General features: G+C 40.1%; 1 protein-coding gene across 6 annotated transcripts in view; it reads left to right on the forward strand.

Moving 5' to 3' along the window:
• The window catches only part of SH3KBP1 (SH3 domain containing kinase binding protein 1), a 205,140-nt gene extending 181,014 nt beyond the window's left edge, over window positions 1-24,126 (forward strand). For 4 of the 6 annotated variants that reach the window (XM_015886352.2, XM_015886338.2, XM_032441047.1 and 1 more), the window contains 8 exons: window positions 1,975-2,055; window positions 3,475-3,637; window positions 7,754-7,839; window positions 17,382-17,491; window positions 18,755-18,880; window positions 20,498-20,769; window positions 21,261-21,324; window positions 23,065-23,243. In XM_015886352.2, coding sequence (XP_015741838.1) covers window positions 1,975-2,055; window positions 3,475-3,637; window positions 7,754-7,839; window positions 17,382-17,491; window positions 18,755-18,880; window positions 20,498-20,769; window positions 21,261-21,324; window positions 23,065-23,106 — 944 coding nt within the window. In that variant the 3' untranslated portion in view covers window positions 23,107-23,243. Of the gene's footprint in view, window positions 1-1,974; window positions 2,056-3,474; window positions 3,638-7,753; window positions 7,840-17,381; window positions 17,492-18,754; window positions 18,881-20,497; window positions 20,774-21,260; window positions 21,325-23,064 lie in introns of all 6 variants that reach the window. The other 2 variants (XR_001559681.2, XM_015886329.2) reach the window with 2 other exon arrangements.
• The last annotated feature ends 3,117 nt before the right edge of the window (window positions 24,127-27,243 follow it).

The following is a 27,243-nucleotide window of genomic DNA, read 5'->3' on the forward strand; positions in this document are numbered from 1 at the left end:
TTAGTATTTCACTTAATATTAAGTTTGACATTTGCTTATTTTGAGTATTTGGACCTGCTTTTACATTTTTACATCCAACACATTAGCCACATTACCATAATGTGCCTGTTTTCAGAAGTAAAAATGGAGAGAGTAACCAAGGCTGCTGCTGTTCTTTGTTTTCATACCCTGCCTTTAACTAGTCCTAACAGATTATGCACATGGCTTTCTTCCGATGTGTATTTAGAGGTGGAAATCATCTTCTGCTATCACTTTATCAGATAATCACCTTACCAAGATGATACAGTGTTTTACCACATCCTCACATCATGTTTTCCTGTTGATAATTTCCACTAAGGTTTCTGCATGGTTAAGCAGTCATAATATGATGAATAAATTGAGAACTGTCAGTTGCGTTCTAAATAAGGAAATAGAAGCATATTCTGGCACAGAGGATAAAACTATTGAAGAGATATAGAACTGGTCTTTGTAGTACAAGTATAAAGGAAATATATAATTTGTACTATGATATGGCTAAAAGTTTAGCTGTATTTCCAAGTTTGGCTCAGCAGTAGAATGCCAGGGCTATCTGTGTTGAGATAATTAACAAAACAAGGTGTCCCTGGGAACTTGTGTGAAGTTTTCTAGACTTTCCTTTAGGTAACGATCTCTGGGCAGCTTAGTCAGGGTCATGGAGCTTAGGAGCTTTTTAAAACAGGGTCACAACCCAAGCAGGGAGCATTGTTTTAGATACTAGCAGAGATTGTCCTTCTGTGCATTGATGATGATCATTAATCTTACTGTAATTAACAACTTGGGCCTGTGATATTTTTCTCCTTGAACCCACTACTATGTATAAGATTATCAGGAAGATGACTTGTGCTTAGCATAAACCTTGCTTGGAAATGCTTGAGTTGGTTTCTATCGAGAGTTCTTCCTCTCAGGAGCGATGTAGTTCTATGGCAAATCAGTATTATTTTGTGTTTTTGATGTGATAGGTTATCCAAGTGTTGCCCATCCAACAGCGCAGTTATATAAAGAAACAATGGCCGATAATCACCACTGATTGCAATTTGCACTGAGTGCTGATTTCTAGGAACCATCTGCAGCAGAGAATTGTGACTGCACATTCGGAAAATGTAAATTTACTTGAGAACTACATAGAGCTGAATAGACCGAGGCAAAAAAAAACGCCTTGTGTTCTCTGCCCTGCCTCCTCTACTTTTCTTGGATGTCATTACTGCTATTTTTATTGAAATACTAAGAGTGTTACCTAAAGCGCTTTTCATCACTGCTAAGTTGAAGTGGTATTAGCACCTAGTGGTTAGCCAACGCCATGAAGCCAATACCCAATAAAATATTTCTTGTAATATGGGGACTGGAAGATTGCATCTTGCACATGCCAGGAAATTTTTGCAAAGTCTTCCCGTTGTTGCTGCCACTAGTTCTCATGCTCCTTATAGCAACAGAAGGCAGCGTGTCAGGGTCTCTAACACAGAGGCAGAAAAAGGCAGAGGCTTACACCTCTAGGCCAAAAGCTGTCACACAAAGTAGTCAAGCAGAATGCTGTTGGTACTGTATTCCCATTCTTTTAACGTGTGGAAGTAAGCAACTGGTGTTGGAGGTACCATAGAATAGGCTTTTTGTAACTTAATGTAAGATAAAACTTTATATCCGTGTTAAGCATCTTCTTAGCAGAAATTCCCAATGAATTGGTTTAATCCTAATGATTGTCCTCTCTGTTTAATTGCACTTGGCTTAAGTATATCAACAAAATTGAAAGACTACAAAATCTCTTCACATTTAAAAATCTGTGATTGTGTCCTTGATGGTGTAAGCAAATACTTGAAATTAGTTTTATGGTCAGTTTTAGCAAGAAATTTTCAAAGTAGGAGTTTGTAAAAAGCCTTTGAAATTGCAAAATTGTGTCTTGTGTGACCTTTTGCGATGGCTTGTTGGCTTGGTCAGGATTGTATGTTCTCCATTCTTTGACAGGTACCACAGATCGAAAACAAGAAGTCAAAAAGGTGCCTCCTGAAAGGCCAGAGTGTCTCCCTAATCGGACAGAAGAAAAAGGTATGAAATGTACCCTGCTGCTTACCTTCCACAGGGCTATTGAGGGTGGTGCACACCCTTGTTTCCTAACCCCTCAATAGATAGTTTTCATTAAGTATATTGTTAGGTTGTTTCTTTCCCACCCTGATAGACCTCTGATTATATTCATTTTGGAAAGGATCACACCGTTATTTCTGAGCTAAATTCAGTGTTTTCAGTTGCACCAATCCGAAGGTGTTAAGTGATTGCAGCATTAGCTGAAGTCCAAGGGAGATATGCCCTCAGTAAAAATAGTACTTTCTAAAGCTACGTGCTCAGTAAAACCCAGATAAAGCATGATACCTCATATCAGTGCATATTCTTTTTCTTAACTTCTGTGTGCATTGGTTTTCTAGTTGAAAACCATCAACCCTTCTTTTATGCATCACAGAGAGGAGTTGCAAAGATGTAGTCATTAACGCTTATGAATCACTCTGTTATCAGAGCCACAAATGTCATAGGGGAGCCTATGAAGAAATAAGACAAAAAGTCTTCAAAGCCAGGTTTAGAACACTGCAAGAAACGAGGGATAGTACCACACAGAGCAGTGACAAGGGAATGAAGCCTTTTATAGTTGCAGTGTAAATTCATGGTGTGTTCTGAGTAGTCTGAGAAAATAGTTATATTGATCATCTAATCAAGATGGTGTCATTTCATATGTTTAAGTGGACTGTTAGATTGTACAGACAGGTTTAATTATGGGTTTCTTAACTTCAAAGTGTTTGAATTTGCAGTCTTTTAACAGGCACGTGTATGAGCATGACTAACTGTATAACGTGCAGTTATAATTTAGTGCCAGAACATCCAGACTTTGCACCAAGAGCTGTTTCTGTATAAATATTCTTAGCAATCTGACAGATGTTTTAGCACTTATATCTGCATAGCTTCACTTCTGGTTGTATGCGTTATTTCTTGTGGTTATCTTAGGAGAAAATCCCTTTGCTTTCCATTTTGGGTTAACAAAGCCAACTGTCAAAATGGTAGAGGTTCAAATATATTGCTGTCCTGGGGGCATAAATATCTGTAACTTTTCTAAACGTTGAGAAAAGGCAGTAGGAATCATGCCTACATTTCTGAAATGCTGGGGAGTGGCAGGAATTATTTAGTTTGGCAGTATGGGTGAGCATGGGAAGCTTTACGCTGCGTGCTGGTGCTCTGCTTAGCCCATCTCTAGTACATAGTTCAGAATCATAGACACCTTCACAATATAAATAGTCATGGGAATAAATGTGCAGTATTGTCAAGGGAAATAGGGTGTGGACACAGTAGGATACTGGGAGTGAAAGTTGTATGTGATGTATCTGCGCTTGAATTGTTACCGTTCAGTTATAGATGTGGTAGTGCAAATAAATTCCACTTAATAACCTTTGTTCTTTTTCTCTGGAAATAATTGATATAAAGAAAGATCAGAGAGAGAGCAAAAACAGTTGGACTTGCAGAAGCCTTCAGTTCCTGCAATACCTCCGAAGAAACCACGGCCACCCAAAGCAAACCCTGTGAACAGACCTGGTACCTTGCCTCCAAGAAGGCCAGAAAGACCAGTTGTGCCTGCGACTCATGCAAGGTATTGTATTTTCTCTGTCCAGTGCTTTTGCAATTAGAGGGAAAAGCACCTTTATAGAATTTAGATATTGCAGTTAATGCCACCATTTGCAAAGAAAAATAACACTAATTAATAATCTTTCTAGTTATCTGGCTGCATCGTAACCATCTCCTCAAAAACAGCAGTTTTAGCCTGGTCATTACTAGTTCATCTCCACTGATGAATGTAGTGGAACAAAAACGTCACAGTTTCCACTGCAGAATATGTGAGAAATATCTACAGTGTGTTGTGCTGCTGTTGGTTTACTTAGTCTGCCTAAATTATTCCATCTTAGCCAGAGCACTAAATCATTACCAAAGCTTGGATTGTACTGAGTGAGGAATGGTGTTAGACAATGTACGTGTCAAGCACTGCCAGCTTGGTTTCAGTCTGTTTCCCTTGATCATTGTAGATCAATTTTTAGCATGGTACACGTGTCTTCTCAGAACATCCTTTAAGTTGATGGTGCTTCAGAATTCTGCTGTCAAGTGATTTAATCTCTGATGTTGGTTGTTATTCTGTAGTTACATGATGCTCCTTATCAGAGGTGGTTACAGCCTTTTAAGGAGCACTGGAAAACTAGGCTTGTAAACACATCTCTGCTCACACTGGGAAAAGCTGAGATAGGCCCCACCTATAATACTTGTGTCTCAGTGGCTCCCTCTTAGTTGCTAGGCTCTTGACTGCACTTCAAACTTTCTTTATGCAAAGTGCACAGAAATAGATGAAAACCAGAAAAAAAGCAATTGTGTAAATTTGGCAAACTGTATGCATTGAAGAAACAGTACTGTAGGCATAGAAATAACTTTACTATTGAACTGTTATAATAATTTGCTGCCATGGAACTAGTGGAATTCAAATATATTGACAGCGGATTAACTACCAGAATGGAGAGTAGGGTAGAATGGAATAAAATAAAAATCCTAGGCATCGATTCCCCTCATTCTTCCACATACGCTTCATTAAACAAGTGCTCTCAGCATGAAATCTGAGACACATAAAATAAGGAGCTGATGCCTTCCTTGTGCTGCTGGTTTCATCTCACTAAAGTGCCTCAGCATTGTGTGTCTGAGAACATACACTACTAGCCATGTACTGCTACCACAGCTTTTGCTGGTCTCCTTGGCTCTGGACATGCTTGCCCAGATTTTCCACAATGTGGCCCAGATCTGCTGGCTTCTTGGCCATGCTTGGAAAGCCCAGTGTTTGCTATGGCCTTTAGACTTACCTAAGTGATGTCAGTGAGATCTGAACTGCAATCCTGTTTGTTTATCATCCAAACACTGCTATTTCCAGCACAGAGAAAAATAATTCATTCTTTTTATTTAAAACCATTATATTTGAAAGTTTTGCTTTTAAAAGTAGTTAGATTACAACAGTAGAAGGAAAAGTGATCTTTTAGAGTGATGATGATGCTATTCCTATGGACATAGTGCTAGCGTTTTCACTATGACCTGCTTTATCAGCTAATTCAAATTAATGAATTTATCTCATACAGCTGTTCTGCCTAGTAAGCTTAAAGTTACAAGGGTGTCTTGCAGGATGAGGACAGAAAGTGAACAGAATAAAAAAGAAATGCGACACTCCAGATGAAAGGCACTTTAATAAAGGCATGTTAAGTCAGTTCAGTTTAATAAGACAGTATAGATTTTTCAGGCACTCTGGTATCTATTTCCAGAATCTGAAAGACCTAAGGCTATTAGAATAAAAATAGAAGCAGCAGAATTTTTGCTGAACCTAGTGGGTAAAGGTGCTGTGGATTTATAAAGTTATTCCCTTGAGACTACCATTGCTGCTGGTTAGCAGAAGAGGGTTTTTTCTGTTCCAAGTGCTTTCAGTCTTATGCATCTCACTGGCTTTTTGTGGTAATAATCGTTTTTCCTTTTAAACAGTATTTTCCTTCCTTCAAGGCAGATTAGGACTTCAAGGGCAATGGAGAGATGAAAAACCACGTGAGACAGAGAATAGCTGTCAATTTGCTGCAAAGGCTTCACAGCTTATTTAGATGTGCGTGTGATTACACAGTTTACTGATGAATCAGTCAATTCTCCTGAGGAGGCAAGCCCTAAAGACCTACACCAAGTGCATTTTCACTACCAGTCTAAACCAATCTTGAATCTCTGCTGCTGAAAGGGGCAGGTTTTCTTTTTTCCTGGCAGCCAATTCTTGCACCTCCCTTATGTTAACACCAGCGTTTGTGCAGACATTCAGCCATATGGGTCAGGGAGTTGCTCCAGATGGCAATTAATCACTTTGCAAGGGGACTTCTATTAGCGTGGGCTTTCTTTCAAGGCTCATCAGATATCCCATCAAGCTGACAGCCTATCTGCATGGGCACGAGCAGAGAGAGGGAGATGCTATGTATGAGAAGGAATGTCTTTTGTATTTATATGGGTGCAGATTAGCATAATAGGCCTGTTGATTTTTTTTGGCAGTAGATTTGGGCTTTTTTTTGGTGATGTCATGCATCTTGCCATCTCCAGTAGTCAAATGGGAAATGCTGTGATTTTCAGCCCTGAGTTGTAACATCTTAAGTGTCTCCCCCAAAAGAGTGCTCACGCATTTCCTAGAGTGCTTCTGACTCACATGTTGCGCTCAGTTTGCTGGGAAATACATGTGTGCAAAGCAGAGTAGGCAGACAGATGCTCGTTGTCATGTGAGCCAAGAGACTATGTTGTTTCTTTTGTGTTTATATATATACATTTGCAGGTTTTTTTGATAGGTGAAAGACCAGAAGATAGGAAAATTAATTGATCAGGTAGATCACGTTGTTAATCATCTCAGCAATTACTTTGTGGCTGCAGGAGTGTATTACTTCCTTCCCTGTTGCAGACAGCCTTCCAAATTGATAGTTGTGTTGAACAAGGGTGTTCTTTTTCAGGTCATAAGCTGACTGTCCCATCTATCTTGTTTAATTAGATTCACTTAATCTGTGACAAATGTTTAGACTCTTTATCTACCATTGCCTTCCAGGGTTTCTAGGTGCCTTGTGTTTCACTCATGCGCTGCTGTCATGAGTGGAAGTTCAGGCTGTCTGCCATCAGACTATTAGGAGTTCACCTGTATTTTACCTTCACTTGCTGTTCATATAAATGCATGTCTGCCTTGGTTGTTCCAGGGGTGATCAATATTTTTACCCATAATTCCAGTACCTTACATTCATCTTAATTGTTTCAGTGCTATGCTGGGAGTAGTTATTGTGGAGAGAAAAATATGATGTTTGTGAAAAACATATGATATTTAATGATGTTAAATACAATTTGCTGCATTAACTGAACCATTGTTATCAAGGAAAATGCCACAAGGATTTGTCTATGAGACCTATGCAGTGCTGTGCTGCTCGCCTACTACTGGTCCATTTTTCCTTAGTTGTTTCAATAGTCAGGTTATTTCAGTAGACTTAGTAGCTGTGGGAGTAGAAAGTTTTACGAGGAAAGGATAACCTTGTTGCTTGTATTTGATCTCCCATTTGATCTCAGAATTTCTGTAAGGTTCATCTCCACAAGGTGTCTGAGCTCTTGACACTTCTAGCTATTCCAAAGACGTTTTCAGGTACAGTAGGTGATCTTGTCTCATTGGATCTGTGAAAACCACTTTCATAGTCTAATCTCATAGGTAATGTGCAAAAATAAATGACACTCTCCTTTTGTTGGAGAAGCTGCATTTATGAGTAGGAGCTGCTGGGACACATAACGCTTCCATGAAGGTTCTCCCTTTCTGCAATGCTTTGGATCACCCATCGCTGTCATTTACTCAGCTAATTAATTAGAAACAGTTACAAGTAAGATATTGAAGGCTGTCCCTTTGCCCTTAGATTTCCTTCACATTGAGATGCTGTGAACATTTGGAGAATTATTTCGACGCTGCGGTGTCTAAAATAGGCTTTTTTGACAGGTGTTAAGGAGAAATGAGATAAGGTTAATCCATACGGTATGTTTGCTTACTGGAGATTGCTCTCTCTGACACATTGCTGCTACTCTGCTGCTACAAAGGAAGAATATTTCCCTCTCTCGGTAGTAATTGCAAGTTAGCTATCAATTTACTGTAACCTATGCACAAACTCCAATAAAATCTGTCGTCTTCTTGATCCAAATGTAGGAGTGATAGTCCAAAAGTGGAATTAGTGGGGAGTTCGGTGTCCAGCACACTGGAGAAAGACTCCTCCGAAAGAAGCAATGACATCGGTAAGTTATAGAGCTTTTAATAGTTTGCCTAAGCAGTTTATGGTGCAGTATATCTCTGCTTTTTAGAGACTCCGTTATGATCCATAAAGCAGACAGAGAATTTGGCAATGAACATGAGTGATTTATGTCAATTTTTAGTTGCAGAATTATGGAATCATTTCTGATGTACTTTAAAAGGTTTTGTTTGTTTGTTTGTTTCTGTTAAGAAACACAAATAGAAACAACACTGAGCTATATGGAGTAGGAGAACTGTTGTTTTTGTTTAAAAGTGAGACAAATGAAAAGGCCAACGATGTTGTATTTGTTTAACAGATGTAATGTTAGTCTTGCCATATTTTTAACGTTGCAAAATGGTGCTTTTGATGTAATCTTTGCATTTTCTAATGTGGAGGAATAGAGATCAAATTCATGCTAATCTGAATCAACTCTACTGAAAACACTGATTACGAGAAGTCTGAGTTTCTGTTTAGAACAATATCCTATGTTTCTACCACACAAACAGTTTAATCAAGAAATCGCCTTGAAAGGAGTAAAGATAGGCTGTTTTTCCACCTTCTCTCACCCACCTTCTTCCTGAAGTTTGCTGTGCAGGTGATGTTTGCAGAGAAGAGTGCTGCAATAAGTGGCACTCCGAAGCAAGGTGCTCTCCTCCTGTCCCAGGGCTGTAAGCAAAACCCATGACAGCCATTTTCACCTCCACTGAGAAATGCAATGGTGACAGCTGCTGCTGTCGCTCTCCACAGTCGCAGCTGTGCCATGAGAAAATCCATCTTGTAACAGGCAGAAGCAGGGAACCCTGAATGCGTAAGCGTTGCTACCTTTTGCTGGCAGCATTAAATGTTATTTTGGCGTAGAGGTTTATACACGAACTGCTTTATTAGTAACCATTTCATAAAGCAGTAACTTTTCAACAGCCAGACCTGCCTTGTCTTCATGCTTGCAGGCATAGCGTGCAGTTGTGATTTTGACTTGAGATGTAAAAATAAAATGCTAAATTAATTTAATTTCATATTTATGAGCATTCCAGTATCCGTATGTTTGCTTTTTCTTAACCTTCTGCTGTTGCTATGGTTTATGATGGTAACATTCTGTCGAATCAAGTAGTGTGTGTTGTTAGATTTGTCTTCGTAATAAACATGGAAAGATAGAAGCTTGAGATAAATTGCATGAATATTCTTTATTGTTGATATTAATATGAAAGCACGGTATGGAAATGTGGTCACATTCTGCCATTTAATGCTTACTAGCCCTGTTTATAAATTTGCTTCAAAGCCTGCAAGACTTTGTGTTTCCTGTTTCCTGAAGGAGAGAGCTGATTGCAAATAGCAAATAACTGTGCGATGAAAGTAAACTCTTATAGTTCTCATGCTGGTTACTTTGGAATTGATATCAGGATAAAAGCATAGAGTGCTTTGTATTGTTTTATGGCTTTGAACAACCTATAAAAAGGGATGCGGAAAATTTAATTTCTTCTGGTTTTTGCTCATTTCAGGAACTTAGTTGCTGTTTGTTTTTCAGTGGAGAAAAGGAGCCAACAGGAGTCCGTAAACCAAACCACATATACAACATGTTGCAAAAGGCTTGGCTTGCGACCTCCTGTTACCACTTAGAGGGGACATCTATTGAGCCCAAGGATAGAATAGTGTGAATACTTAGATAGGTATAACTTGATAGGGGTCAAACCAGAGTGGCATTTACAAGGGCAAGTCATGTCATTCTAGCCTGTTAGACATCTTATTAAAAGAGAAAAAGAAAAAAAGTGATGATTCCAGAATAAAAGTTGACCTGAAGGTCATAACCCATATGAATTTTTTCAGGAGGTTTTTGATGGCTCCTGTTAAAATATTGCTGAAGAAGTAACCTTTGAAGTGAGGATAGAGAGATAAATTAAAACTCGATAAGCCAAAACAATTTACAGTGTGTTAATGTCTTTTACTCTGAGGAAAGGACAGTGTGCAGGGCACTGTAATTACAAAGATTTATGATAAACATGCTAGATCTTTTATTTATTTACAAGAAAACAGTGGGCTGGTGAAGTCTCTTGGCTAAATGAGAAATGAGTAAAAGCAATGGATGACTGCATACAGTGTCCAATATTTTCCTAAGCAGTAGTGGATTGGGCAGTGTGAGTTCAGGTAATAGCTGGCTGTAATATATGTCACTGGTTGCCCAATTGCCGGGTACTCACTTTGTGGGAAAGGCAGCCTGTTCTCTCTCAGGTTCATCCTTCCAGTCAAAATGCATCTGGTTAAATCTAATTGTTGTATGTCTTTTCATTAATCCAATTTCACACAATTAATCAGAGGGGAACTACATGACAGACATGGTCAGACTTAGCTGCAGCCTTTGCAGAAGATTGAAGTTAAGTGGCCTTCACAGTAGCTCAGATTGTAGCCCACTGTGGTGACAGGGATGCTCCCTGTCCATTTCTTCATGAATACAGATACAGTTCCAACATAACTTCAGCTCTCATAGAGAAAATGGGTGAAAGCAGTGCTTAGCTGCAAGTTGCCTCACCCTGTATCATGCTTATGCCTGATGTTAAGGATGAGCCGTGGTCTGCAAATGAATACAGCAGTGCTTTCCTGGCTTCTTTGTCACAGTGAGGTTATTGGGCAGTGGCTGTCAGTTACTCAACACTTACGTCCTGTAGCTGGTTAAAAACCCTCCTAAAGGAGGAAGGATAAGAACATATGGTGTCCTTCCATATGTCATCTCTCAAAATCCAAGTAATTAAGTGAAGAGCAATAACAACGTAAGTAGCAGCTGAGAAACAATACGCAGAGGGGAACTGAAGAATGTAGGCTCAAATCTTGTCTAAGTCCCCCATTCCAGATCAGCAGCAAAACGCTGCTTACTTTGCAAAAGTTACCTTACTGTTTTCTAAGAAATAACAAATCCCTAAAAATGTGGGTATCAGTAGCTCAGTGTTACCTAACCAGAATGCCCCATGATCTTAAAATCACGTTTAGATACATTCTCACTCAACTTTACTTGAGAAGGCCACAGTTGCTTGAGTAAGGCTAAGGTGATGTGTAATACTGCACATAACATTCTGTCAGTTGCGTTTATGAGAGGTTATTTTTGTGCAGATGCTGGCGCATGGCTTGATTTCACTAGCATGTTCTGCTGAATTCTGACTTGACATTTGAATCTATTGATGATAATACAGCATCGGTTACAATTTTGCAGGCTGTACTGACAAAGGCAAGACCTGGTTAGCAATATCCCTGCTGACTGTAAATATAATGGCAGCTATTACTACTGTTGTTCATGCCTTTGCTTCTTTCCACATTCCTTACCCAAAGTGACAGGAAAACTAGCCCTCAGAATATAGTATTTAAGAGAAACCATTCCCCATTCCTCCTCACTTCTTTTTTCTTTCTCCCTGTTTTCAGTGATGCCTTTACTTTAGTTTCCACACATATTTCATCCAGCTTTTCCTATTCACATCTCTTTGCCATGGGTAATTCTTCTTCATTTCATGAGGGTAAGGCCTTTTATTTTCTGTTTCCTTCCTGTCCCGTGTTTGCTTTGGTTGACAGCACATAACAAACATAAATACTTTGTTGAACGGCTGATGTGTACTGGGCAGTTACATATGTTTTTTTTTATTCAAAGATGAAATAGAATGTACTGTGACAGGAAGTCTTGCACCATAGCACTGAGATGAGAAATCATTATAGTTCCTTCTATTTTCCTGTAAGAACATTGAGTGATGTAAGTGAAGTGTACAGTACGCATACACTGTTTGTCAGTGCCGTGGTTTCATTAATACGTTCTTACAGGTAGATGGTGTCATCCCAGTTTAATACATCAATCCCATTATGATGCCCTTAAATGTCAAAAAATGAATGTTATTTAGCTTCACGTTCAGATGGTTTTCTCATCTGAAACAACATAAAAAACAACCCATAGAAACTGGGAAAGCACTCACTGACTTTTGGTGGATCTTGCACAGACATGTCACCCAAAACTTGCCTCTGGTATTCCTATGGTTCAATCACAACAGTTAGATCTGTTGTAAAGTCTCATGTCTGCTGTTGCAGAATGACAGCAGCTTTCGGAACTTAGTTTAAAGTGCTTCTAAAGCAACAAAAGCTTATCTGAAAGTAAATCCTTTTCTACTGTCACAAGAGCAGTCTCTACACAGAATTGTACTGATTTAATTGGTTTAAATTCATGTCCTGTTGCATAACTTGAATTTTAGATTATGCTTTTTTTTCCCTGTGTACACAAAGAATTGTTACTTCTGAGAACCATTGCAATGACAAAAAGAAACAGCTACCACATGTAATAGATTGCTGGCTCAGGTGCTAATGATTCAAGAATATTACTGAACTATTCCAATTAATTATTGGTATTGAGCTCTTTCTATGGATCAGGATTATCCCAACTCTTTTAACTAGATGCACTCACACTGCAGAATATTGAAACACTGAAGCAAGTCTTGTATATCCAAAATATTATAGCTTTGATGCCACCTACTATTTATAGCGACACAGGAAAGGTACTTAAAAATACCCCCACTTGAAATTATCTAGCAAACAACTTCTTCAGAGTTTCTTTGAGCTGTATTTGCTATTACTCCAGAACTCAACACGTGCTAACAAATGAGTGCTTGTATTTGCTAAGAGAGATGATCACTGCGCCTCTACTGGAAGAAAGTGATCTAATAAGGCTTGGCCCACTCCGGGAAAAAAGGCAAAGAATTTTTCCAGCAAAAAGTTATAGAATGGAGCAACCCAAGCCATTCTATGGTTCTGTGATTTTTGTGCTTACATCACAGGTCACTGCACTGTATTGTTGCCTGAAGATACAGAGTAAAAGTTCGGAAGAGGAAAATAATGCTGAATATAAGGATTGGGGGATAAAATACAGCTGCTGTAGCAAAGACTGTAATCTGCCTAGAACAATTCTTTCTTACTATGCTGCTGTTCATATTTATTTGAATGTAGCAAAGCAGAACTACAAAAGTCACTTAATCCAAATTACCCATAAAGCTAGGTGTGGATTATAAATATTGTAATCAGTGATATGGTAATGGTCCATTATGTAAATTAATTAAGTTTTTTGCCCTGGAGGGTGCCGAAGAAAAAGCAGTCTCACAGAAATTTGAATCATTCTCCATGTGTGTCAAACCGAGGTGCCTGAAAACAGCATATCCATTTCTTCTAGCTCAGTTTTCTTGACCTTTTAGCTCTTTCTTGGCATCTTCTGAATTGTTAAAAATAAAATCCTTACGAGGACACTGGCAAGTGCTTTGCTGAGATCATTATGGCAGCTTTCTACATTTTACTATTAAGCCAATAAAGCTTGGAGCTGAAATGTGAAAATCAAATTGCATGCTTTAGGAAAGGTGGCTGTCCAGTGGCTGTCCAAGGAGCCCAGGCCAGCATAGGTTTTTCCACCTAGGGCAGAGTCATGTGGGCAGGCTGCCCAGACAGTCTTACACAGAGTAACTCTGTGGCCAAGGAACCCTCCTGCTAAAAGTGAATTACCCAAATCTTTAAACAGAGTCAGAAGATTATCCTGGGTGTGATCCTGCTGCCCTGACCCTGACTGAAAGCGCAGCGGTGTTCCTTTAAGGGCAGAATATTGCTCAGCAGGGAGAGATGAGCAGAACCTGGGTACTTGAAGTAGTTATAACAGTTCCAGGCTTGTGAAAATTCCCGGTAATATTCATATTCTCTGTTGAGTTGCTTTTTAATTAGCAGTGTGTATTGAACTGACGTTAATGCAGATCTCACTTGCCGTATCTGTCTCATTTGATGCAGGATAGCTTTCAGGATTAATGTGTTTTAAGACAGTACACCATTTAACTAGCCTGTTGTCAATCCTCTAAATGTATTGAATATGATAATGAAATGAAAGCTACCTCTGTGACTTTTGTGACATTATCTTCTTCAAATGAATTGAATGCCACCTTGGCCTCATTTATTCCATCCCTGCTGTATTTCTCCTCTCCGAAATCTTGCCATTAGCATTCTGCATATGTTGATTCCGATAATATCCATCGCTTTCCATTTTGCTTTTCCCAAGGTGAAATCTCTCTGCTAATTCAGAAAGCTTTCCGTCTTCATTATGTAGAAATGACTTTGCCCAAAGACTGAAAAAAAACACCCAGGGCCTAGGCACAATTTCTGCTAGAATAGTAAGTGGATGCGTGGAGGAGGGGAGCAAGGAAGGAAGTGCAGCCATTTAATTCCTTCCTGGGAATTCTTCTGGAGGGCTTGGAAGTTGTTTTCCAGGAAGTTACAAATCTCAAAAGCTCAGAATTTTTTCCTTAAATAGACATTTGTTTTGCTGAATCCGGATACTGTTTGAAAACACTGTGGCCATGTCTCTAAGCAAACACGAGAGTGGCAAAAAAATCCTATTCTTAAATGTCACAGAGACATACCAGGGAATAATTCTTGCACAGTCAGTGTTTCTCTAATGTATTCCTGTAGTTGGGTCATGCTCAGTAAGCTGGGCATTTTGTTGGGTGTACGCATCGGTGTACATGAATTGCCAGCTTGATCACCAAGGCAGTAATAAAGCTGAGTACATCTGTTTATTTGTAGAACAATTATCACTTATTCTTTAGTCAGGGTTTTGTTTTTTTTTTTAATTAGAGATTACCGCTGTTAATTGAGGGGCATCTCCTGTGTTCTGTGTGATTAAGAGGGCCTTCTTTACTGGTTACTATTAGCAGATGCAGAAAGCTGGACCGACACACCCTTCAATTCTGTTGGATGCTGATACTGCCTTACTGACAATTAACGTGCCTGTGAATATGCTTTAATGGCCTCTCATTTGGCCCTTCTCAGTCTGTAAATTTAAGCTTGCAATGTCTGATGGCTGGAGAAATGCTCTCCAGAATCAGATGGAAGCATTTAGTAACTTTGGGAAGTGTAATGTAGCCAGACCCAAATAGCCTTGCTTTCTGTTAGCAGTAAAGAAATCAAATAACCTCTGTAACTGAGTTAATTACTGAAGCTGCAGTATAGATGATAGTAAGGCAGAGGTATTTTTTGTGGTTTTGTTCCTCATTTTCTTCACCAGGACATTAGATGGGAATTCCTGTGAATGGCGATGGCCAGGGAAGCTGGAGATTGTCTTTGATGCAAAAAGGATTTGGGAGTGAGAACTACATCTAAATAAGGAGAACAAACTGGGAGGAGATTATAAAAGAGCACGGGAAGTTACTAGAGATGGGTTTACTATTTTAGTGTTGTACCAAGTGTTGTCCCTTACACTTACTGGTATCAGTTGAATGGCTGTGATTTTACCAGCTTGGCAGTAGATTTTACCAGTGGAACCTTTCCAACCTCTGCTCTGCTCTGCTCCTCTCCCTTGTTAAAATTCAGTGTATGTATAGGCTGCTTTAGTTTGATTTTCTGGCCATCAGAAATGCATTCAAAAGTAGAAGAAATGGAGAACTGTCATATTTCTTCCCATTATTTCATCTTAGTAGAAGCTTTGCAAAGAAATGCTCGTGTATCTTGGTATTAATAAAGGGCGTGCAGTACGGATCTACTGAACAAAAACACATCACCTCTTCTGCTGTTATCAATACATTTTGCAATGGAAACATTAAGGTTTTTTGTTGTTTTAAATCAGACACATAAGTCTAGGTAACAGTTCATTTAAGCCAAAGAAACATGTTTTGTTAATACTGTCACTAGTTTCTTCATTGATGTTTCCCATTTTAGGGTAGATATTTATCTTACGTAAGAACAGAGGAAGAGACAGTGGAACTCTCTAACTTACTCAGAAAGAAATTGTGCGTGACAGTTCAAGACAATGAATACAAATGCATTGCTGATTGGCTGTGTGGTCTTAAGCAAGTTGTTTGGCTGTCTCACACATCAGCTTCAAGCTGGCCATTCTGGAAACCATCTCCTATGTTTAGGCTGATGTTTCTTGCAGAAAATAATTCTTTTACTTCTATTTCTCTTGTCCTGTAACCCTGGAGGTTTGTGTGCTTCCTTGTAGGCCTTGTGTAATCTGTTCGGGTCAGCTCATTATTCCTTTCAAAGCATTGTAGGTTCCCGTGATGCTTGCATTCATTCAAAGCTTTGGCTTACCAAATTGCTGTTGACTGACTGTGTTGATACCCCATGGCATGGGCTGCAACAGGCAACAAGGAAGCAGTGAGAGAAATACCTGGCAGAGGACAGTGTTGTCACTGGTTATATATAGGAAGAGTTGCTCCAAAAATAGAGTGATGTTTAGAGGTGAATAACCTTAGGCTATTTCAGGGCTATTGAAAGAGGCCTCTCTCTTTTTTTTTATTTTAACCTTTTTATAAATCTCCCGGGGACGGAAAAATATTGCTGAATCAAGAACGTCTGATCCCATTTGTTTCCTAGCTGCCAGTTCAGAAGTACTTGAATTCATTTAAGTGTCCTTCAGTGTGCATTGTTTATTGCACAAACACGGATTTGTTTTTCCCTTATGCAATTTTGTACCGTCTTTGTAACATAGCGGTAATGCTTGAACTTCAGAGACTGGTTGTTCTGCAGCAGTTTGGAAAATTAAGAGCACTGTTAAATTGCAAACTATATTTCCTGCAGGTATGCAACAAAAAATGGTCCCTGAGTAACAAATATAATAGCATTTTATTCATGCCTGAAAGAAATTTTACAGAATTTGGATTTTTTGTGTGTAGAGGATCTCTCGTATGTTTTCTCAGTCATTTCTGTTTCACATACGCAATAGGGCGTTCTGAAATCGAGGTGACCGAAACTGATATAACCCATAAAAATAGATGAAAGGTGTTAAGCCATTTGGTTCAGGCACATAATCACGAGCTGCAGTGTTCCTTCAGCCTATGCACTGTTCTTTCACGTAAACACGCTGCCCTCTGCTCCCTGAGAGGTCCAGCAAGCACCTCCCCAGTGCATTTCATTAACCACGAAGACAGTCGTAGGCTCTCTACCTCTTCTGGAACCTGCAGGAGTTTTTGCTTACCGTAACCTCTGGACTGCTGGAGATAATCCCCTCATCTGCAGCTTCTGGAAGCTCTGCTGCCTCCAGTTGCAGACATCCAGGAACCTGCAGCGGCCTTCCAGCTCCAGCACTCTCATTCTCTGATCCTCTGAGCAATTGCGTGTGCTGCTGCTGGTGCAGCGCTGGCTGTACAGCACTTGAGACAACATGTGTGCTGTCTTCTATCTCCAGCTGTTTGGAAAAATATGACTAATCCTTCTAATAGCGAGAGGGAAGTTTTGAAACTGTTCATAACCACAGGACCCGTGTTGTCATTTAGCTCTCACTATGCAAAACAAAACCAAAGGCTCCTCTGCTCATTTCCCCTCTCCTTTGTTGTGTTTAAGGTGGAGGGGCATTGTGCACAGCAAGAGCAACTGGATTACAGCTGCCTCTGACTTCCAGGTTCTTTTAGTGACATCATGGTGTCTAAATGTGCTCAGAACACTGTAATACAATGGGGAAAACGGGATCCAATTTCTCTGAAATTAAAAGAAAAAAGCAAATTTTTGTCCCCTTTCCGAATAGTTGCCAGAAAATCAAATCAATTCTGTTTTATTTTTAAGACTTGGAAGGTTTTGACTCTGTAGTACCAATTGCTGAGAAGCTTAATCATCCAACTACAACCAGACCAAAAGCTACTGGCAGGCGACCGCCCTCCCAGTCTTTCACATCTGTAAGTGTAATTTTCCTTTTATTTTAAAAAGATTTTTTTCCTGAACTTTTTCTTCTCTGTGTTTCTGTTCCCTGATGCTTTTAATCCATTTACACAGCCAGTCCTTCACACGTACAGCAGGGCAGAGAGATGCGGGAAAATTTGTGTCTAAAGGCTGCCAATGTTTTGAACACTAATGTTTAAAACATCACCTCCCTTGTGAGATTTGTACCCCCTCCTTTGGGTGCTGCCAGGTATTCCTTGCCAGCCGTGGCTGAGGCCAGAAAAATGCTCTATAAAAAATTCTATGGGATAAACTAGTTTGTGCTAAATACCAGGGATTTTAAAAGCATTTCCCAAAGGAAGGATTTCTCTTGGGGCCAGTTAGCAGAGTTTGAGGACAACAGGCTGTTGTTGGTCTTCAGCAGCTCTCCTCAAACCATGGTGCATTTCTTCACCTTAGGCTCACACTTGTAAATGAAGGGGTGACTTAAATTTCTAGTATCTTTAGACCAGCTGGTCTCAGAAACCTCGCTTTGGAATCTGCTGCTCAGTTTTTCAGTCTTTGTTTCTGTGGGGATTGGGGCTTGTTTTTTTCCACACTTTCTGCATTCTGGAATATGAGAATGAGAACAACAACTGATGATAACCACGTCCGCGAGGCTGAAGAAAAATGAAGTGGGGAGAAGTGAAAAGGAGTGTTGTGAAAATAATAAAACACAAAAAATCTTTTAAATTTGTCTGTGAGCACAAATACAGAAACCTGAAAGAAGTTCAGAGGCTTTTCTTCCCCATGAGTCAAATCCATGGGTGAATGGACAAGAGATAGAGAAAACCTTCCTTGTTTGCACCTTTGCAAAGAGGCCTATGGCAGACCTATGCCATCAGTGAGCAGAGGCAGTAGTGTGACTCCTCCACAGAACAACAAAGCAAGACCTTGAACTATAGGCAAAGCAGTGGCAGAGCTGACGCCCCACAGCATGCAGAGCATCCTACCAATTAGACAGGAAGGTGCTTTAGTCTTATAGTATAATGCAACGCAAAGGTGGAAATCCACAACGAATTCAAATCTCTAAGAATTTCTCATTTCATCCAGCCTTGAAAGTTAAACAAAACACACACACAAAAAAAAGGAAGGAGGGAAAGTGCTGGTTTTCAGGTTGTTACTTCAGAAATTATCACTAAAAAAGACACCAAACCAACACCACGTAGATGCTCTTCTTATTCCCATGTTAAATCCTCATACAGTGAAAATATCTGCTTTTTTTTCTTCTCTCTATACAGTCATCCCTTTCAAGCCCAGATTTCTTTGACTCGCCAAGTCCTGAAGAAGAGAAAGAAGATCATGTTTCCATTACACACAAAACTGTTGAAGTGTCAAAGAAATCAAGAACTGTTACAATATCACAAGTAAGCTAATTGAAATGCCTGTTCATCCTTTCTGCGTGGGTATTTTAATTTTAGAAAGCATTATTCAAATAGTTACTTTCAATATTACTTCTTTTAGTATTAACACAGCAGCCACTTTTGTAACCAGTCCTTTAAAGAAACGGAAAAATGGTGAGGCTGTTCTCTGTTTGAAAAGCCTGAAGTGAGTTGCAGAGTTAAAATGCCTCCATAAACATCCTTCTAGTGTAATTGTGCTTTGTAGAATCAGAGAAGCTAGGGAAATAAATGTTAGAAACAAAGGCCTGTTTTTGCAGCTGTAAATTGTGTTTCCATGAGACGTGTCTGTGAGCAGAGCAAACAAATACAACTCTGCGAGCCAATCTAACAGTCTGTGAATTAGAATTTGCAAGTGCAGTCAGTTTTTATACTGGTATAACTGTATTTATCATATTGTCTTGTGCCATCCCTACTCTGTCTTGGTAGAAAACTGAAATTATCCGATACTACAGAAGGAATATTTAGGTCAGGCTTTAGAGTTTGCTGCTATAGTACATAAGGATACTTAAATATTATTTGTATTTCAAAAAGTATTTGAAAGATGCAGTCATGCACTTCTGTGATCAAGTTACGAGGATAATGTTTTGCTATATAGCTCCCTCTTCTGGGTGTGCTTGAATTAATGAATATTCTTGGGCCAATATCTGTAAATGATATGCTGGCATGACAGCAGTGTAGATGCTGTTCCTCTAAAACACGAAAGCTGCTATCAGAAAGTGTCCACTTTGATCCATATGGGCAGATAAGCTGTGGTATAACATACTTAGTGTGGACGGCTGCAGTTGTGCCTTGCTGACTTGCTGCCTAACATCACTTCTCAGTTCAAAGGAAACTTGCATCAGGTGATAGAAGGCCTATTATCCATGAAGGACCTGGTTGCAAGTACATACCACTCAGACACACATACACGTGCATAGAAATTTAAAGGAGCATAATTAAGATCACGAGAGTCAAGCATTCAAGCCACCAGGATCGTTCGTATCTCTTGTGATTTGTAATGCCATTTTCCTGTATCTGATCGCACTATTTGTTTAACAGAAGACTTTCCTCTATGCAGTGTTTGTCTGGAGCAGGGTCTGCACTCAGTCATGCTCATGTAGTTTACTACAGAACTTGGTGGTACAGATTCTGCTCTTCCCTCCCCACCACGTTTTCTCTTAGTTGTCATCTGATTGCTATCTTTTCTCTCAGTTACTTTGCTGAGGTAATACCGCTGCCATAGTCCTCAAGTCTTCACTTACCATATATCTCCATATATAGTTTGCATATTATTTGTTCTCAGTATCTTGTTTGCTGTTCAGTTTCAGTATCTCTTTTCCCATGAGAGAATTAAAGAGCTGTCTGCACTTTGTCTTACTCTGCCCAAAAATCATAACTTACTTAGTTCTGATAGGTATCATATAATGCACACATCAGCATTACCAAGTAATAATATGATGAACAATTAAGACTTACTTGCCAGTGTGACAACCGTACTTGTACAATGTTCTGCGTATGCATGAATAGTATTTGTTATAGGTCTGGTTTTCATAAAGCTTTCTCCTGACACCATTTTTAATTTTTATTTTTATTTTCTGACAGGTATTTGATAATAAAACTTCGTTGCCTCCAAAACCAGGCGGTTTGGCTAGTGGCGGTAATGTACAACCATCTCTATCCCCTTCACCATCACCTGGATTTCATTCAATTGCTATGGGAACAACAGGCCACAGGTCAAATTCCCCATCCCTACTTGGTGCAGAAGGAAAGCCAAAGACTGAACACTTGAGCCAAGGTCAGACTGCTCTGGAGGAGCTGAGAACACAAGTTAAGGAGCTAAGAACTATCATTGAAGCGATGAAAGACCAGCAAAAGTAAGTACTGCATTGTTCTGTACAAGAAGGGTGACAGCGAATCCCTGTTTGAGAGTCATTAAGGTTTATAAATGAAGTTGAAGCTTACATTGTATTGTTGGCACAAGAAGCTTTTAACTGGCTTAAGTACATTACAGGATGGGGAGAATTTGTGTTACCAGCCCATCTACATTTTGTTTGAGAAAAAGACAGCCAGGTACTGATAAAATGCTGGTACTGCTGGCTAAGGACAAACGCTGTGGAAGCAGGGCTGTTAGAAGGAAATGTATTGCTCATATTATTAACTAGCAGGAGAAGAAATGGCCCTTTTATAGGTATTGTTACTTCTCTATGGTATGTAATACATGAGTATGTTAACTTGAATTAGTTCTTTGGGGATAAAAAAGAAATAACTAGTGAAGGGGGGAAAATATGTCTCCAGGAGGTGATCCTATGTGTTTTACTAGTTTCAGTATTTGCATTCCGTGTTTTTAATTGCATTCTTTTAACAGAAAAGAGATTAAACAGTTGCTGTCTGAATTGGATGAAGAAAAGAAGATCCGTCTACGATTGCAGGTACTTTATTTATAGTGCTGTGGCAATATTGGCAGGTTGGATTTAGCCCCAGGTACGGGACATAAAACTCTGGTAAGATGCTTAGGTCCCAGAGAATCAAAAGCTATTACCATTTCTGAAAGGAGGTACCTGTTCCCTTCATAGCATTGCCAGTCTGCATCACATGTATTGCAGTTTTGGGTTCTTACTGACAAAAACACCTAATAATTATCTAAAAATCCATCAGCCCAAGTAGACAAATACCAAGCAAAAGAGCACAATGCAGGAATCCAAGCATGATATTTCTTTAGTCTCAATGTTAGTGGTCTGATTTTGTCACAAGTGAAATAGTGCATTTTTAAACGATCTACCCTCTCCCAAAGCTTTATATTTTGCATTTTATATTTCACATCACAATATTTTTATGTCTGTTTTATAAACTGAATTCAGGTTGCCTTCACTAAAGCATCCTAAATAATATAAAAGATGGCTTTAGGATTAAGAGCCAGTTACTGCTATCATTGTTTGTATAGTACCTAAGTTGTCATATTGATTCGGTGTTTCCAAGCAGTGTTCTGCCCTTCCTGTGTAAGGGTAACAGAGCTGCACCTCTGTTAGGGTCATAGATGGTGCAGCTTCGGTGTGGAATGGCTTTGAATCTGCTTTTCCAGATTTGGAAGAGTAATGTACTTGGTAAGAGCTTTAGTATTGATTATGTCTTATATTTCTGTGGTATAGGTCAGCTGTACTTTATCTTTGTACTAGGCATAGAAAATCGAATTGTAATTTCACTGGGCTGTTCCTGCTTAGAAGAGTACTTGGGGATGTGACAAAGAGTGGCAGAACAGGGGATCATCAGTGTCTGTGCTCCAAGGCTGTGTAAAGGACTTTATGCATGCAGCCACCTAGGCTTCTAGTAGCATACAATTCGTGTTCAGCTCAAACTGAAATAGAATCAAAGTGTATCTCAGGGTGGAAGGGACCTAAAAGGATCACTAAGTACAACCTGTTCCATGCCCACCGCCCTGTGGTGCAGCCCCTTTCCCTGACCCCCAGCTGCCCCTCCCCTGGCACAGCTCCATGCCGTTCCCTCGGGCCCTGTCGCTGTCACACAGAGCAGAGCTCAGCGCTGCCCCTCCGCTCCCTGTGAGGAGCTGCAGCCACCATCAGGCCTCCATCAGCTCCTCTGCTCTGCACTGAGCAAACACAGGGGCCTCAGTTGCTCCACATATGTCTCGTCCTCTAGGCCCTTCAGCATCTTCATTTCCTCCTTTGGATGGAAGAAATGAAACATACCTGGGCACAGACTTCATGGGTGCAAAGGGCCACCATCCTTACAGCAAGAACCATTCCTGTAGGAGAGAGCCAGTAGGTTTTGCTGATCAGATATGGGTGTTTGCAGTCAGTGGCAGCTAAGCTGTGCTGTAAGTACAACAGCTGGAGCATGGGCACAGTTCTTGTTCAGTGAGTTATTTCCTGTCTGTGAAAATCATCATTGAGAACTGAGAGAGTTTGAGAGGTCTTGGGGCATGTTCAATGACTGTGCTTATCTGGCTCTGAAGGGAGGAAGCCGTGACCAGTCACCTTGTGCAGCTGAGCAGGTCGCCTCAATTTGTGAAATCTTTGGAAATAAGGGTGATATAAAGCCAGTACTGACACCTGTGGACAAAATGAAATACATGCTTTTCAAACTGCACCAACCGTACCTTAAGTTTGTTAAAACATCACATTTCAACAAAAATACATTTTTTTTTCTTTCAGATGGAAGTTAATGACATAAAGAAAGCTCTTCAATCAAAGTGAATACTTGATAGATGGAATGTTGCATTATTCTACATGACTGAGACTCAAATTTATGCCCCAGCCAAAATAACTTTGTGCCAAATGATTTAAGAATTGCCTCAGCATCCCTTTATCAAAGGATTAGCACAACCGTTTTTGATAGCACAACAAAAACACCAACAGTGAGGAAAAATCTTCCACGTGAAGCGGTGCCGCGTGGCACCGGTTGTGACTGAAATGGATCTTCTTGTGCTAAAGGCTCTCTACTTCAAGATCATAGGTGAAATGAAAACTCAGGCAGTTTAGTCCATAGTGGTACTATTTTGATGATATTTTTCCATAAATAAAGTGTATTTCAGATTATCTGTTTACAAGCTTTATGATTTTGATTTTTGTTTTTTAATTGTCTTTTGTCACAGATTTTAAAATGTTTGTACTGCATATAGCCAGGAATGAATGTTAACGTTGGGGCTGGAGGGATTATTTTTGCTTCGAGATAGAACAGCCTACTTCTTGTTACGGTTTTAAGTTGTTAAATATGCAATTTCATGTCCCCCTACTCCCTCCAATGAAACATAACATTGTGTACAGTAATGTATTTAGGAGAAGAAAACCAACAGAATAAGAATCTGGTCTTTGCAATGATTTGTGCCTTTCTTTGCCACACACCGACGGGAGCTGGTTGCAGGTCAGGTCTCCGTCACGTAGCTACCCCCATCTCCCGTCACCGGTGTCCGGTAGAGGTCACACTCGCCGGGTCCAGCTGGCTGCTGCACACAGCCGGGTCCCTGCCAAGAGGCGGGACAGTGGCACAGTTGAGAGCATCTCTGTCTTCATCAGCTGTGGCTTTTTAGCTTTCCCATTTTCAGTAGCCTCTCCTTTGGTTTTGAATGTTTATCTCCGCTTGGTTTCCAGTAGATGATTTCAGCGCCAGCCTCCGTCCCCAATTTTGCACAGAGTGAACAGAATATGCATTATTAAAGCAAAAATAAATAAAAGTAAACTATAAAACATGAATAAAAAGTTGTATTATTTCCTGCACAAGGTTCTCCATTGTGTGACATTGTTTCATTTGCTATTTATGTGGTACTGTTCGCTGCATTATGCTGTAAGCTTTCTGCCATTGAGTTACGTGGAGTGAGATACCTTTTGCCCTGCTTTGCAGTGAGCCTTTCTCTTCCTAATTTTGTGGAGCCTCGTGCTTGCTTTGTTTCTTCCAATTTCTGTTTCCATTCTTTCAAAGTAACTTCTTTTGGTTTCCTGTTAGTGGTTCTGTGTGTTCTTTACTAGCAGCGGAGCATCTCATACCCTTGTCAGCAATCCCTGTTGAGTTTATACAAAGCATTTAAGGTCATGGATATTTTTGCACAGCATAGAGTGAGTGGGTGAGTGATATTGTTGATACTGCAGAGTGACAGAAACACAGCAGAATACTCAAAGGCTCTGTTGTCTCACCACATGCTGGTATTGGCACTATCCAGGGTGTCCTGTATCACAACTAACCAACCTGCCTGCTGGGAGCTGACTGAGAAGTAGCTCTCTGTTGGCCAGCCATGTTCCTATGTGGCTGGCTGAGCTCCTGTAATCTCCTTACACAGCTGTATAAAATCCACACATCACCATACTCAAATCTTACCTTATGGAACTCAGCTGGCAATACTGAACCTCACTATTGGGATCATTTCTTCTACTGTAGCATGTGCTTGTTTTGTAACTGTGGTGTCTGAGGTTAAAAGATCTGATGATAAAACTTGAGAATACTTCAGAAACTCCCAATATGTTGCTCAGTGTTCTTAAATAAGAAGCACTAATAAAATATTTATCACTGAAATGCTCTTATTTAACATTTCTAAATAATTACATCACTTCTTTATACCAAGAGTGATAGTCCCAATACAGCTTTCTGGCAACAAAGGTTTGTGAGGTCAATAGCAGCGAGTAGAAGAGGAGGAAGTAAGGATAAAGAATAAGAAATTCTGGTTGTGTTTGTAGTGTTATTTTTGCAACAAGTATCCATGCAACAATTCTAGCCTCCTAGTTGCATCATAGGAAGAAAGGAAACTATTCTATCTATGGTAAATAAAGTACTAATTCCTGAGTTGTATCTCAGACATGGAAGGGACATCTCAGAAGTGTTCCATTTCTTGTAAATGCACATATGAAGTTGGAGTTTTCCAATAGCAAATCACATTGATTTTTCCCCCCCTGTTGATGATACCTTGAGATGATAACTTGTCACTTGATAAATCCAAGTGAAAAGTCCAATGTATCTGTAAATGAAGATTGAATAAGGCTTGGTGAAAATGTTTTGCTTTGCAAGTTTATTACTATGGGATAAGAGAGTTCAAAGCAACACAAGTTTTTTTCTGCTTGCTGCATTTCATTATAACAGAAAGTATTTTACACAGTATATGGACTTCTCCCTTTTTAAAGGAGATCACTTATGAATGAAACCTGTGGATGTGAGCTGCTGCTTTCAGAAATGTCTGAGTTTATATTTAAAGGAAAACAGAAAATGCTGGTGAGCTACAAAGTGCTTTTGATGTGACAGTGATTAAATACTGCTGTTTGAAGAGTTGTGGAGAATGATTTTTTGTTAATACGCACACGCGGTGCTCAGTTTACATGGAAATGTAAATATCAAAAGTGCTCCTTAAGTGTTATTACTTAAATATCGTCTCCTGGATGCATTTTTGTTTTTAAAGATCCATTCAGAACTGAGCACAGGTTTGGCAGGTAAAGGCCCCAGGTGGGTGTGGGCCTCTCCCACCCTTGGGACCAGGAAGGGAGCGTGAGATCCAGTGCCTGGAGAAAGGCCTGGGGGCTGGGGAAGGGGAAAGGAACATGGAGGAGGGCAGTGTTGTGGACTAGGTAAGTGTGAAGCTGCTGGTTAGGCAGACGAGCTGTGGTTCAAGAGCAAAGGGAGGGCTGTTTAAAAGTGGAAGCAACTGCTCTGTGACTTCTGTTTAGGGGCAGCCACACTTCTCCTTTGGCAGAGGGTCTCCTCAGTGCAGACTCTTATTCAGAGAAGTTGGGGCGGATCTGAATTCCCTCTACCAAATACCAGGTACTTTGTCTCCATGGTTATTAATACCACTCAGTCAGAAATTAGATGTCATTTGGCACCTTTGGCCTCAGCTGACTCTCAAGCCCGGCCCAGGAATGAGCAATCAATTGCTCATGTCCCAGCACATTCATTCCTGCCTCCTGCAGCTGCTTCCCCCTCTACCCTCCTGCCACAGCCACTCTGTTTTGGAAAATAACCAACTTCCTTAGGTAGTGAGCCTGAAAGCATGGGGATGCCAGTGCTTCCAGCACATGTTAACTGGGTAGGCAGAGCTCTGGCAGTATCAGCCACTCTGATAAAAGAAGCATGCTCACCTCTCCCTTGTCTTCCTTTTTATATCGGAAAGCAGCTGGAGAAGGTGGCCTATAGTCACAGGAAAACATGGTTGGCTTTTACCAATGCAGTCTTATTTCTGAGGAGAAAACTTGATAACTACTACAGCAACAAAGCAAATTAGATACAAATTACTGACTTTAACAAATACTGTTAATATCAGATTATTTTAAAAGTGTCTGCTTTTAAAACTTTCCCTGGTTACATCTCCTCACTTCACTTTGTCCAGACCCTACGTTACTATTTGCTGTGGAGGTCGTGTTCCTCAGTACAAGTTTTTCCTCTCCTACTTCATCCCAGTCAGAGAAAGGTGAACGTGCGCACATGGAGGGACCCACCAGGCTACCCTTCAGCTCCTTAGAGCCAAGTCAGATTTTGTGAGGGCATTCTATGGGCTTTTCTTAGAGGATGTGAAAAAGGCTGATGTATGGGAAACTGCTGATCACAACCTGAACCTCTAATTAACCACCTGAGGCAAGCAATGAATCAGCTGTGGGAGCACAGGTGAAGGTAATTCAGCTGTGCTACCAGAAGGGGTGGAGCTTGGGTCCACCTCTCCCAGATCTCATTTACGGGCTGACCATCACTAAGGCAGGATCTCTATCTTTGGAGATTGCTTCTTTGTGGAGTTTACTGTGAACCTTCAACACTGGTGAGTGTTTTCCATTTATCATAGGTTTTATCAAAATAATCTTTCGTACAAAACATCTGTTTAACCTATGTTTCCCTATTGACTGTTTAATTGTATAACTGTACAG

This window comes from Coturnix japonica, chromosome 1, assembly GCF_001577835.2.
Source record: "Coturnix japonica isolate 7356 chromosome 1, Coturnix japonica 2.1, whole genome shotgun sequence".
NCBI lineage: Eukaryota > Metazoa > Chordata > Aves > Galliformes > Phasianidae > Coturnix > Coturnix japonica.